This window comes from Leopardus geoffroyi, chromosome B4, assembly GCF_018350155.1.
Source record: "Leopardus geoffroyi isolate Oge1 chromosome B4, O.geoffroyi_Oge1_pat1.0, whole genome shotgun sequence".
Taxonomy (NCBI): Eukaryota; Metazoa; Chordata; class Mammalia; order Carnivora; family Felidae; genus Leopardus; species Leopardus geoffroyi.
Window position 1 is genome coordinate 43509939 of NC_059341.1, and position 12568 is coordinate 43522506.

Here is a 12568-nt window from a genome sequence, read left to right on the forward strand (position 1 = left end):
AGCAGCTTGCATCTGCCTGCATGGGATTAATAAATGAGAAACAATGCTAGAGAAAAAAAAAAATAACGTGGTCAGGACATACCAATGAATGATAGTCTCTATTTTACAAATACGGTATTGCTTTATACGGCCGATGGTGAAGTTTAAGAAATAACAACGAAAAGAAAATAGAAATAAACGCAGGAGAGAAAACTCAAAAACTCACTCGACACTGACGAGGTCCCATATCCACGTCTCTGGGAAGTTTGTTCTTACCGTTTCTATTATAGCCTGTTCCACATAGTCAAAATTCTCCTTCAGGCCTCCACCAGCTAAAAGACAAGAGAAATGCTTTATCTGGAGAGAATAAAGTTACGTGTTTCAAAGGCACGCACCTATAAGCTATGTCGTTAATCACCCATGCTTAATGTGAAGCAAAATAGGGCTTTGCTCCCGGGGCTCATTGCCAATAAATGTATATCTACACCTAGGCACCGGCATTTTGGCGTTCAAATCTCTGCCATTATTCAAAGCCACAACAAACCGACAAAAATAACAACCGGGCTACATTGTGCCTCCAGGGCCAGATTTAGAGAAAGTGATGTCTGTTCCTGAATTGAGCTTCTCATTGGACATTCTGGTATCTTGCACTTACTTGGCCTCTAGGCTGTAACCGGCATTCTTAATCACTGCGTCCTTTTTAGTCACTCCCGATAACCTTCGTGACACCACATCCTTCTAGTTTTCTTCTCTTTGGCCACTCCCATTCTCCCATTCTCCCCATTCTGTGATCTCCCCCTCTTTGACTGGTTTCTAAGAGCTCTGGTTTCTAAGACCTCTTCTCTTCTTTAGGCACTGTCTCCCCATTGACATCCCCACACATGGCGCCATTACAATGCGTGTGCTGAGGTCTCCCCAGCGCCCCCGCCCCCCCACCTCTGCATCTCCAACCTGGACATTTCTTCTTGGATACTTTACAGGCATTTCAAATGAAACTGTTCCAAAAGTAAACTCATTATATACACCCCCTTCTCCTCTCTAGTATTTCCTGTCTCCCTGAAAAGTACCAAAATCCACTCCCTTACCCAAATCAGAGACTTAAGAATTGCCCTTGATCCCAGACCCCCTTTCTGCGTTTTCTATCCTAACCAATCTCTGAAAACAGCTCTCAGATCTATCCATGTTTCTCTATTTCCACTGCCTTTTTATGGTAGTCCCAGCACTGCCGTCTCTCAGTTTAATTACTAGCATTTAGAATATTTCACCCAAGCAGCCCAAATCCCAATCCCCTTTTCCATAGAGCAGCCAGAGATATCTTTTAAAAACACATATTAGATGGCGGAAAACTTGTCAATAGTGTATTATTTCACTGAAATGAATTGTAAGCGCTTTCAATGCCCTACAAGGTCTTCCTGAGCTGTCTATCCCTCTTGCTTGGGCTATCTTTACTCTTGCCTTTGAGCCATCCTTCTGCCACCCTGAAACACTTTTGTTTTCTTCGCTGGTCTTGCATAGTGCTTCCCTCGCTGCTTGGAATGCGCTTCTAACTCTTTTGCGATGTACAATCATTCATCTTTCAGGTCTTGGCGTAAATGCCAAGGATTTAACAGGCCCCGGAGGAATTTATGTCTCCTGTTTACATTCTTCCCATTTCGTGCACTCTTCCCAGGTTTTTGGTGTTCCTGTTTCACTTGTCGTGCTTCCCTGTGAGACTAAAAGTTCCAGAAAAGCCGAGATGAAGCCACTGCCTTTACGATGCGTAACTCCGTACCTGGCCTCAATAAATGTTTGTTGAGTGAGTTAACAAATGAAAAACTGAAGAAGGAGGACATTACAGGGAATGACCTTGAGGTTCAGTATATTTCATCGAAAGACACTAAGCAGTTTAAATGTGTCTGATAAAGATTACTGAATGTAGTGTCATTGAGTAGCAGAAAAAAAAAGTACAGAGCTTCAACCTCTTAACTAGGACTTCGAAGCGGTTTTAAACTCTACACTTCTAGGGTCTCTTGAGTACCCACTGAATCCACCCTTGCATGAAGTTGTTAGGGCTTTCATTTTTCTCCAGTAGTTTCTGGTACTCATCTTCAGGATCAGCCCCACTTCAACTACTGGACGCACTCGATATTGTGTAGGGGGATTTGTGGGTGTTATTCACGTATTTTCAGATCTGGAGTTCAGCTTTGATTTTAGTCCCATTCCGATGATCTTGTTTCATTTGTTTTCCTGACTACATTCCCGTTTTGAACATCTGTCTCATTACCTCATTCGCCTAAGATGATGGCTGATTTTTGTGATTACAGCCCTTTCAATAGGAAACGGACTACTATTTGAACTCACGTCTCTGATGCCAGCTTTTCGGCTATCTGGGAATCAAAATGCCTTCTGTCTTGAACCCTGTGGATTGTGGTTTACACGTAATACAGGTATAAGGGCCCCATCAGGACACCTTCTCCTGTATCACACTCACTTACAGTGATTGTCCCTCCCGCATCACGACACATTGCCTGCTCTTAAACACTTCTGATTCTGTGTTCTACTGATAAAAATAAACTTCCTTGCACATCCGAAGCTAATTCTTCCTTTGAACGACAACAACAAAAAAACCCAAACCAAAACCCAAAAACCATTTCTAGTCTGCCTTATCCTGCAGGATGTCTAGTTGTAGTCAAAAACATGGCCTAATTCACATATAAATCCCAATTTTTATAGTTTTATCACAAATACACCCAGTTCCACAAACTCTTTTAGCCATCTCTAAGACACAAAATTCTAGATTACCCACATGCAAGTCTAACTTTTTTTCCCCCCTTCCCCTCCCCCACGGTCTTCTGTTAAGTTTCTCAGGATCCACATATGAGTGAAAACATATGGTATCTGTCTTTCTCTGTATGACTTATTTCACTTAGCATCACACTCTCCAGTTCCATCCACGTTGCTACAAAAGGCCATATTTCATTCTTTCTCATCGCCATGTAGTATTCCATTGTGTATATAAACCACATTTTCTTTATCCATTCATCAGTTGATGGACATTTAGGCTCTTTCCACAATTTGGCTATTGTTGAGAGTGCTGCTATAAACATTGGGGTACAAGTGCCCCTATGCATTAGCACTCCCGTATCCCTTGGGTAAATTCCTAGCAGTGCTATTGCTGGGTCATAGGGTAGATCTATTTTTAATTTTTTGAGGAACTTCCACACTGTTTTCCAGAGTGGCTGCACCACTTTGCATTCCCACCAACAGTGCAAGAGGGTTCCCGTTTCTCCACATCCTCGCAGCATCTATAGTCTCCTGATTTGTTCATTTTAGCCACTCTGACTGGCGTGAGGTGATACCCACATGCAATTCTAGATGGGGCACTGTATATTGGCCCATATCCTTCTGCGTCTAGATGCAATGGCCTGAGGAATGGCATCCTTCCCTCCATTGAACATACTTCCGGTTTCCGGTAATGAAGGTTGGTAAAGACTTTCAGACCCATAGCCTTCAAAGAAACAAACAACAAAAGAAAGCTGTGCGTTTCTTTCATGCAAGACCTAAAAAAAGGCCTACCAACTATATATTATAATGATAAACAGATGATAGAGGTTTCCTCTGCCAGCAAGGGTGTGGGATTTTAGAAGTCAAGTCAGCTCTATTTGATGTATGGAAAGTCTTTAATTTGGAACAAAAGTGATAAGCATTATGATTTATCTAGCATGTATGTGCCAGGATTTTGCTAAGTATTTTAAGTCATTCTCCATTTAATGCAAAGGGAAAAATACTTATGAGGTAAGCACTATCATCACCCTAATTAACGTCAAACAGATGCAAACACGTAGATATATACACATGCAATGCACAGTCCCTTGTAGATTAAACTAAAGTCTGTCTAGCCCTTTTTCTTCCATGCCTTCTGACTCCTCTAATGGAGACTTCAGCGGATCTAATTGATGGAGCCTGGACTATATTTCAGCTTCTTGGTTCGGTAATTTCTGTGGAACATTTATTGCAATAAATTGAAGACTGGCTCATTACTTCGAACACAAAGTTTTATAATTTCACTGCCACTTATTTTTAACAAAAGAGGGAGAAAATCCACAAAAATTAATACCTTTTAAAAAATCTTTTACTTATTTTTGAGAGACAGAGGGAGACAGAACATGAGCAGGGGAGGGGCAGAGAGACAGGGGGACACAGAATCCGAAGCAGGCTCCAGGCTCTGCGCTGTCAGCCCAGAGCCCGACGTGGGGCTCGAACGCATGAAACATGAAATCATGACCTGAGTCGAAGTCAGACCCTTAAGTGACTGAGCCACCCAGGCACCCCTTAATATCTTTTTATAAGATAGTTTCTGAGTCATCTTGAAACAGATTACTGACACCAGTCTCCAAGAATAGGAAGAAAACGACACATTTAATAAAACACAGGTATGCATTATGAATGCTACAATTAAAATTGAAATGAAATAATTTTTAAAGTCTTAAGCGATCTTACCCTGAGAATATCATAGGTGTCTCCATCCCCATAGTTGCTTACAGGTATATAATACAAACCATTGTAGAATATATCCTTCTGAGGAATGCAAGGGTCAAACTTGCCATCATCAAGGTTGAGGCCATGATAGAAATAACCATACAGTTCTACATGTGGAAGCAGATCGTACACCTATGAGAAAAATCACATGGTTCCCGATGGTTTTAAGCATTCCTCTTTTATTCTTACAAAATTGGCAAGTATTGTAAATACTTTTTTGTTCCATAGTAATCTTCTCTTTATTTTAAGAGCATAGCCATAATATTTAATCCAACATTTTTTGTCAACTCATCCTTCCAGAAGAGGGAAACTTCAATTTTGTTTTAGGTGGTCAATGTCACATTCATAAAGTTTTCAGCTTTGGTTCAGGATTTAGGATAGCATGTAGGATAGCATTCTCCACTCCTATTTCCATCAGCGACAATATTTGTAATTAAACAAATAGCGTTTCATTAAAATAACTGGAAACGGCACTCTTTATCAATGAACACTGTCCACAAACATATCAAGAACTGGAAAAAAATAATTCCATACCAAACTGCTATAAGATAAAGGAGAAAATGAAAAGCAAAACATTTCAGCTGATGCAACTTGTCTGCTAAAGTCACTAACTGAACAAATAGAGAAAAAGCTATACCAAAAAAAAGAAAAACCAAAAACATTTCATATAAATCAAATATTCTTAAAAATTTTTTTTAATGTTTATTTATTTTTGAGAGAGAGAGAGAGAGATAAAGAGCACTAGCGGGGGAGGGTCAGAGAGAGAGGGAGACACAGAATCTGAAACAGGCTCCAGGCTCTGAGCTGTCAGCCCACACGGGGCTCGAACAGAGTGCCACATGGAGCTCGAACCCATGAGCGGTGAGATCATGACCTGAGCCGAAGTTGGACGCTTAACTGGCTCCAGGCACCCCTAAATCAAATATTCTTAAACATTCACTGGGGGTACTAAAAAAAGCACCATGAATTGGAAATTCAATAAAGAAAGAAAGGAAATGAGAAAGACCTAGGAAGAAATAAAATGATAATTTATTAAAGTCAGAAATAGTCAAATTAATATCAGATATAAACTCTAAATTATACAGAGCTCAAGAAAAAATAGATTGAAAGAAAACTTTAAAAAGCAACATAAAAATAAAGAAAAAAGAATAAAAATGAGAGGAAAATAAATTAAAATGAGTCACAGGCAAAGCAGTTGACTTGGAAAGCAGGCAAAGAAGATCCAATATTGCTTAAAGAGTTTTTCTAGAAAGAGGAAAATGGAAAAACTAATATTTAAAATTATAATTCAAGACAAATTCTGGAAATAAAAAATGAGTTTACCCAATGCATGGGTCTACTGACTAGCTGGTAAAACATCTCCCAAACAGATTCTGAGAGGTGTTTTACTAAAAATATTAGATTTTAAATATAAAGGGAAAAAGCCAAGCCCTTCAGGCAAAAAAAAAAAATCAAATAATTTACAAGGGTACATGGATTAGACTTATGTCAGTGTCCTTAAAAGGAAGATTTGAAGCAATTCCAATAGGGTAGCAGCATTTTCAAGAAATTTAAAGAAAGTGGGAACCAAGAATTTAAAATATAGATAACTTGTCCTTCCCACAACAAAGCTTTAGTGAAAGAATTGTGAATGCGAAATTCAGGGAATTCTCTACCCAGGTGACCTTCTGAGGAGTCTAGTATAAAAGAGCTTTGGGCAACCAAAGGATGGCTAAGGCAATGGGCAAAACTCGGTGAGTTTGAAGAGAAAAGTAGAATGTAAACATAGGATGTTTTGGCAAAGAAGTAAAGATTCAACTTTAACATGAGAGAAAAGGTGAAAGTACAATAAAATTATTGACTGTGGTAGAGATAATAGGAAGGAGTCAAAAGATATACTTAAAAATGACTGGTTAGATTGAAAGGTTAGGCAAGAAAAAAGTGAGATTAGAGTATTATAAAAGATATAAACACAAAGACGATCACTAAAATAAAAATTAAACGTCAGTTAAATGCAAGAAATTTGAAACCATCTAGAGCAAAGAAAAACTCAAAAAGCTAAAGAAATAAACTAAATTTGGGGTGCCTGGGTGGCTCAGTCGGTTAAGCGTTCGACTTCCACTCAGGTCATGGTCTCAGGTTCAGTTTGTGATTTCGAGCCCCTCATTCGGCTCTCTGTTCTCAGCGCAGAGCCCGCTTTGGATCCTCTGTCTCCCTCTCTTCCTGTTCCTCCCTCGCTCACTCCCTTTCTCCAAAATAAACATTTAAAAAAAGAAATAAAGTAAATTTAAATGTTACACAGTAATTATAACAAAAACGTTATGATAGAGTTGATGCCTGTTATGATAGAGTTGATGATATCACTCATATCAATACAAGTAAATAGACTTAATTCTTTTCTAAAAAGCTTTTTTTTAAAAGCAAAATCCAGGACTATACTTCTAGAAAAAACCTATAAAATACAATATTTCAAGATACTAAAACTGAAGTGTAGGTAAAGGAAATTAATAAGAAAGCAGAGGTTGTAATGGTCTTGATATTAGACAAAGTAGAATTAAGGACAAAAGGCATCAAATAAGATAGAAAAGGGCACTTTATAGTGCTAAAACCCCCATTGCACAATAAAGGGACAAGAGTAATGAATATCTGTGCACCAGATAATACAGCAGTCATTTGGGGCGCCTGGATGGCTTGGTCGGTTAAGCGTCCGACTTCGGCTCAGGTCATGATCTCGCGGTCCGTGGGTTCGAGCCCCGCGTCGGGGCTCTGTGCTGACCGCTCGGAGCCTGGAGCCTGCTTCCGATTCTGTGTCTCCCTCTCTCTCTGACCCTCCCCCGTTCATGCTCTGTCTCTCTCTGTCTCAAAAATAAATAAACGTTAGAAAAAAAAAATTAAAAAAAAAATACAGCAGTCATTTATGCAAAGTAGAAACAGCAGAAGGTGCAAGGGGAGGTAGACAGAAACACTCTTTACGGAGTAGTTTAACACACTACTCTCAGTACAAGACAAGTCAAGTGTATTTAAAAAATAACAGCAGAATCTTGCCATTTGCAATGACGTGGATGGAGCTAGAGAGTATCATGCTACACGAAATAAGTCAGAGAAAGATAAACACCATATGATTTCACTCTTATGTGGAGCTTAAGAAGCAAAACAAATGGGCAAAGGGGGAAAAAAGAGAGAGAGAAACCAAGAAACAGACTCTTAACTGTGGAGAACAACCGGACGGTTCCCAGAGGGGAGGTGGATGGGGGATGGGTTAAATAGATGAAGGGAATTAAGGAGTGCACTTGTCGTGATGAGTACCTGGTGTTGTGGGAAAGTGTGGACTCACTATATTGCACACCTGAAACTAATATTGCACGTATGTTAACTATCTGGAATATAAATAAAAACTTGGAAACAAATGAGATCTTACGGATAGAAAACGAACCGATAAAAGAGATTGCATCTTCTGAATACAAGTGAAGCATTCTCAGAATCTGTTGATACATTTGGACACGCAGAAAAAATATCAGTAGTTTCCATAAAGTAGAAAGATTACTGATCACGAGGCAGGATAACTTGAAATTAAAACGAAAATTCCCATATAGGTAGGCCTGTCTACATATACATTATAGAATGCTTCACTAAGTAAGTTTTCAGGGAAAGGCTAAATGCAGAGAGTATAGAATTTCTGAAAAATGATGATGTAATTGCTACAGATCCAATCTAAGGGATACTTTAAAAGTAGAGATCAGAGAAGAATTCGTAGGCCTTAACGCTTAAACCAATAAATATAAGTAAATGAAAATTATGCAAATTTCTAAGTAAAAGAAGTTAAAAATAACATCAACAAAACAAGCAACAATAAAGAAGTTATATGGACACAAGCAAAAATTAATGTGTTAGAATACTTTAAAAAGCCCATATTAGATCAAATTAATCAATCAAAATCTGAAGTTGAAAAAATCAACAAAACAGGTAAACCACTAACAAATTAATAAGGAGAAAAAAAGGAAGAAACTAAAAATATGCAAAATAAAAGTTACATAAAGAGGAAAAAATTAAAGAAGGATGTAGCGATTGATATACAGCACAGAGTTTTTAAATATCATGAGATTTCTTTGCACTTCTCAGTACAAACAAATTTGAAAGCCTATATAGAAAGACTTAATTTCTTAGGAAAATATAAATTGCCAAAAGTGACACCAGTAGAGAGAGAATGCTTAAGCAGACCAATTTCTACAAAAGAAATAAAATTATTAAGAAACTACCATGCACAAAGCACCAGGCATAGGATATTCTGCTAGAGTCCAGAACAAGGCAAGGATGCTATTCCTCCTGCAATTTAATATTCTACTGCAATGAGGCAAACAATTTTTTAAGAATAGATCATCAGGGGAGCGCCTGGGTGGCTCAGTCGGTTAAGCGTCCGACTTTGGCTCAGGTCATGATCTCGCGGTCAGTGAGTTCGAGGCCCGCTTCCCGCTCTGTGCTATTTGTTGGTAATATGGCAGTATCCCTAGAAAGCCTAGAGAACAACTTCTAGAACTAAATCACTAAAGGATTTCAGCAAGTTAGCAAAATTATAAAATTATTCTGCAAAAAAATACCTCTCATATACACAAATCATAACAAGGTAGAATGTGTTATAGAAGAGAAAACTTTATTCACAATGGCAACAAAAGAAGTTAACCTGCTTCTGGATAAGCTTAACAGGAAACTACATAAAAATTATTTAAAATTGAAATTCACAAAAGACGTAAAAGTACAGTTGAACAAATGAAAAAGGCATTCCACGTTCTTGATGTGACATTTCACCATCAAGATGTACTTGATGTGATTTATAAATTCCATACAATCACAATAAAAAAATATCAGTGAACGCTTTCTGGAATTAGACAAGTTAAAGATAAAATTGCTACAGAAAATCAAACATGGCAAAATAGCTAAGGAAACTCTGAAATATAAGAGCGGGGGGATGAGAATGAGGAGTTGATTTCTACCCAAAAATTAATGCACCCTACAAAGCTTCCATAATTAAAACTGTGGTGCTGACCCATCCATAGACAGGCAGACCAGTGGGATAGAATATAAACTCCAGAAATAAATATAATTGCAAATAGAAATACAGTCTATGGAAAAGTATTGCAAACCAGCACAGCAAAGATAATGTTGTATCAACTGGATAGATATTAAATTTTAAGAAGAGAGAAATAAAATAAGCACTATTCCATTGTCTAGTGAATTAAGGATCCCTGGAAAAATAGTTATTTTCAAGTCTGGAGCAAAGAAAGTACAAGATGGGCCTATAGCATCTTGCGCCAGAAAATCAGCAATTGCTAAAACCATGATGTGGGCACGTCACAAGAACACGGGCACCGATTTGAAGATGCTCCCACTGGGAAAATTTAGGATAATTGTAACATAAAAATCAAGGATAGTAATGAATTGTGAATTATTATTTAAAAAATTTTTGTGATGTTTATTTTTATTTTTGAGAGAGAGAGAGAGAGAGAGAGAGCATGAGTGGGAGAGGGGAAGAGGGAGAGAGGGAGACATAAAATCCGAAGCAGGCTTCAGGTTCTCAGCTCTCAGCGCAGAGCCCGACGCGGGGCTCCAACTCTTGAATCATGAGATCATGACCTCAGCCGAAGTCAGACACTTAACCGACTGAGCCACCCAGGCACCCCTGAATTGTGAATTATTAATTCAAAATTATAAACGTTGGGAAATAAATATTCCTGCATCCATAAGTAAAGAGGAAGAGGGAGAACTAGAAAATCATGTTCCAACTCTCATACCAATATTGGTTTTGGCAAAAACTATCAATGGATGCTAACTCCAAGGAAATTCTGATGAGAAGCAGGATGTACAAAGAGTCTTAATAAGCACAAATTGCTCATTAGGTTAAGGAACAAAATAGCCAGTGGAGATATATGGAAACACCTTTATCAGGTGACTAAAATTACCGTCACCAGATGCGCGGCTGAATCTTGTGTACCTTGAAAAACACACAGTATCTTACACGCTGTATTCTGGACAGAGATGCATAATCTTGGCCCAAACATGAGAAACATCAGAAAAACTTAAAATGAGGGACATCCTATTTAAAAAAAATACTTGGCTTATGTTGTTCTAAAAGGTCAGATTGATTAGAGACAAAGAAAGATTCTGTTCCAAGTTAAAGGAAACTAAAGGAACATGACTACCAAATGCAATATGCGATTCTGCCTTGGATCTTGCACTAAATTAGGGAAAATGTGTGGTATAGAGGACAACTGACAAAACTTGAACATAGCTGGCAGATTAGATCGAAAGTACTGAAACAATGTGCAGTATCCTAAATTTGATAACTGTATTGTAATTATGCAGGAGAATATCCTTGCTTTTAGGAAATGAACACTGATATATTAAGGAATAATATAGCATGAAGTTTTCTACTCACTCTCAAATGGTTTAGAAAAAAAATTTGAAATGCTATATACATATGTGTGTGTGTGTGTGTGAGAGAGAGAGAGAGAGAGAGAGAGAGAGAGAGTGAGGAGAGACAGAGAGAGAGAAAGGGGGGAGAGAGAATGGGAAAGAGAAAACAGATGTGGCAAAATGTTAAAAACTGGTGAATCTGGGTAGAGAGTACATGAGAGTTCTCTATACAATCCTTATATCTTTTAACATTATTTAAAACTAAAAATTAAACTTATATAACATAATATTGAAAGTACTATAAACTTAATATGAATAGGAACGTTCTCCTTTATATAACATCGCTTGATTTACACTGTTAATATGGCCATAGATAATAAACAAGGGCAACCTCCTTTGGCTCTGATTTATTCTAATTCACTTGTATCTTCTGGTCTGGTGAAATGCTTCTGGAATTTTCTATTGGTGGGCCCTTGATGGTTTTTCCTCAGGGTGTTTTTTTTTTTTAATATTTTTTAATGTTTGTTTATTTTTGAGAGAGAGAGAGAGAGACAAAGTATAAGTGGGGGAGGGGCCGAGAGAGAGAGGGAGACAGAATCCGAAGCAGGCTCCAGGCTCCAAGCTGTCAGCACAGAGCCCGATGCGGGGCTAGAACTCAGGAGCCACAGATCATGCTTGACCTGGGCTGAAGTCGGAGGCTTAACTGACTGAGCCACCCAGACACCCCTCTCAAGGTGGTTTTTCTAAGACCTTGCTACCTCCAGTTGTAGGAAGAATGAGTAGAGATGATTTACTCTGGCTCCATGAAACTCTTAGAAGAAAAGTATATATAGATTTTCCATGTTTATAGGTAAGTTTATCCTTTATTTGTTGATACTTTTCTGACTCTGAAGTCAGTTAGAAGCTTCTTAGCTCCAGGGTATCTGGGTGGCTCAGTCCATTAGGCATCCGACTCTTGATTTCGGCTCAGGTCACGATCTCCTGGTTCTTGAGTTCGAAAGCCCTGCATTGGGCTCTGTGCTGACAGTGTGGAGTCTGCTTGGGATTCTCTGTCTCTCTCTGCCCTCCCCCCGACAAAAATAAATAAACTTTAAATATTTTTAAAAAAAATTTTTTTTTCAACGTTTATTTATTTTTGGGACAGAGAGAGACAGAGCATGAGTGGGGGAGGGGCAGAGAGAGAGGGAGACACAGAATCGGAAACAGGCTCCAGGCTCTGAGCCATCAGCCCAGAGCCCGACGCGGGGCTCGAACTCACGGACCGCGAGATCGTGACCTGGCTGAAGTCGGACGCTTAACCGACTGCGCCACCCAGGCGCCCCATAAATAAACTTTAAAAAAAAAAAAAAGAAAGAAGCTTCTCAACCCCAATAAGAAATTTAAATGTATTCAACTTTGACATTGGGAAAAAATGTATAGCTTATGTCATGATTAATTGTTAGTATATTAAGTCATTAATTTTTATAATTTATACTTACAGCTGGATATACTATAGATTGTTAAAAGCAGAATACTAAATTGTGTTTTTTAGTGAGATCCCATTTGTAAAATATATATGCCTTCAGAAAAGAGATTTAAAAAATTACATCAGAAGTGTCCATATTATATAATAAAAGTCCATTTTGTGAAATTAAAACAAATTATCTTAGTGTTAAGATTATGAATGATTTTAAAGATTTCCTTC

General features: G+C 38.2%; 1 protein-coding gene across 2 annotated transcripts in view; it reads right to left on the reverse strand.

The window, feature by feature from the left end:
• Positions 1 to 12568, reverse strand: part of LOC123590576 (ovostatin homolog 2-like) — a 76710-nt gene that overhangs the window by 41503 nt on the left and 22639 nt on the right. For both annotated transcript variants that reach the window (XM_045463851.1, XM_045463850.1), the window contains exons 16-18: positions 4459 to 4629; positions 3322 to 3466; positions 206 to 311 (exon numbers count right to left, since the gene is read on the reverse strand). In XM_045463851.1, coding sequence (XP_045319807.1) covers positions 206 to 311; positions 3322 to 3466; positions 4459 to 4629 — 422 coding nt within the window. The remainder of the gene's footprint in view (positions 1 to 205; positions 312 to 3321; positions 3467 to 4458; positions 4630 to 12568) is intronic.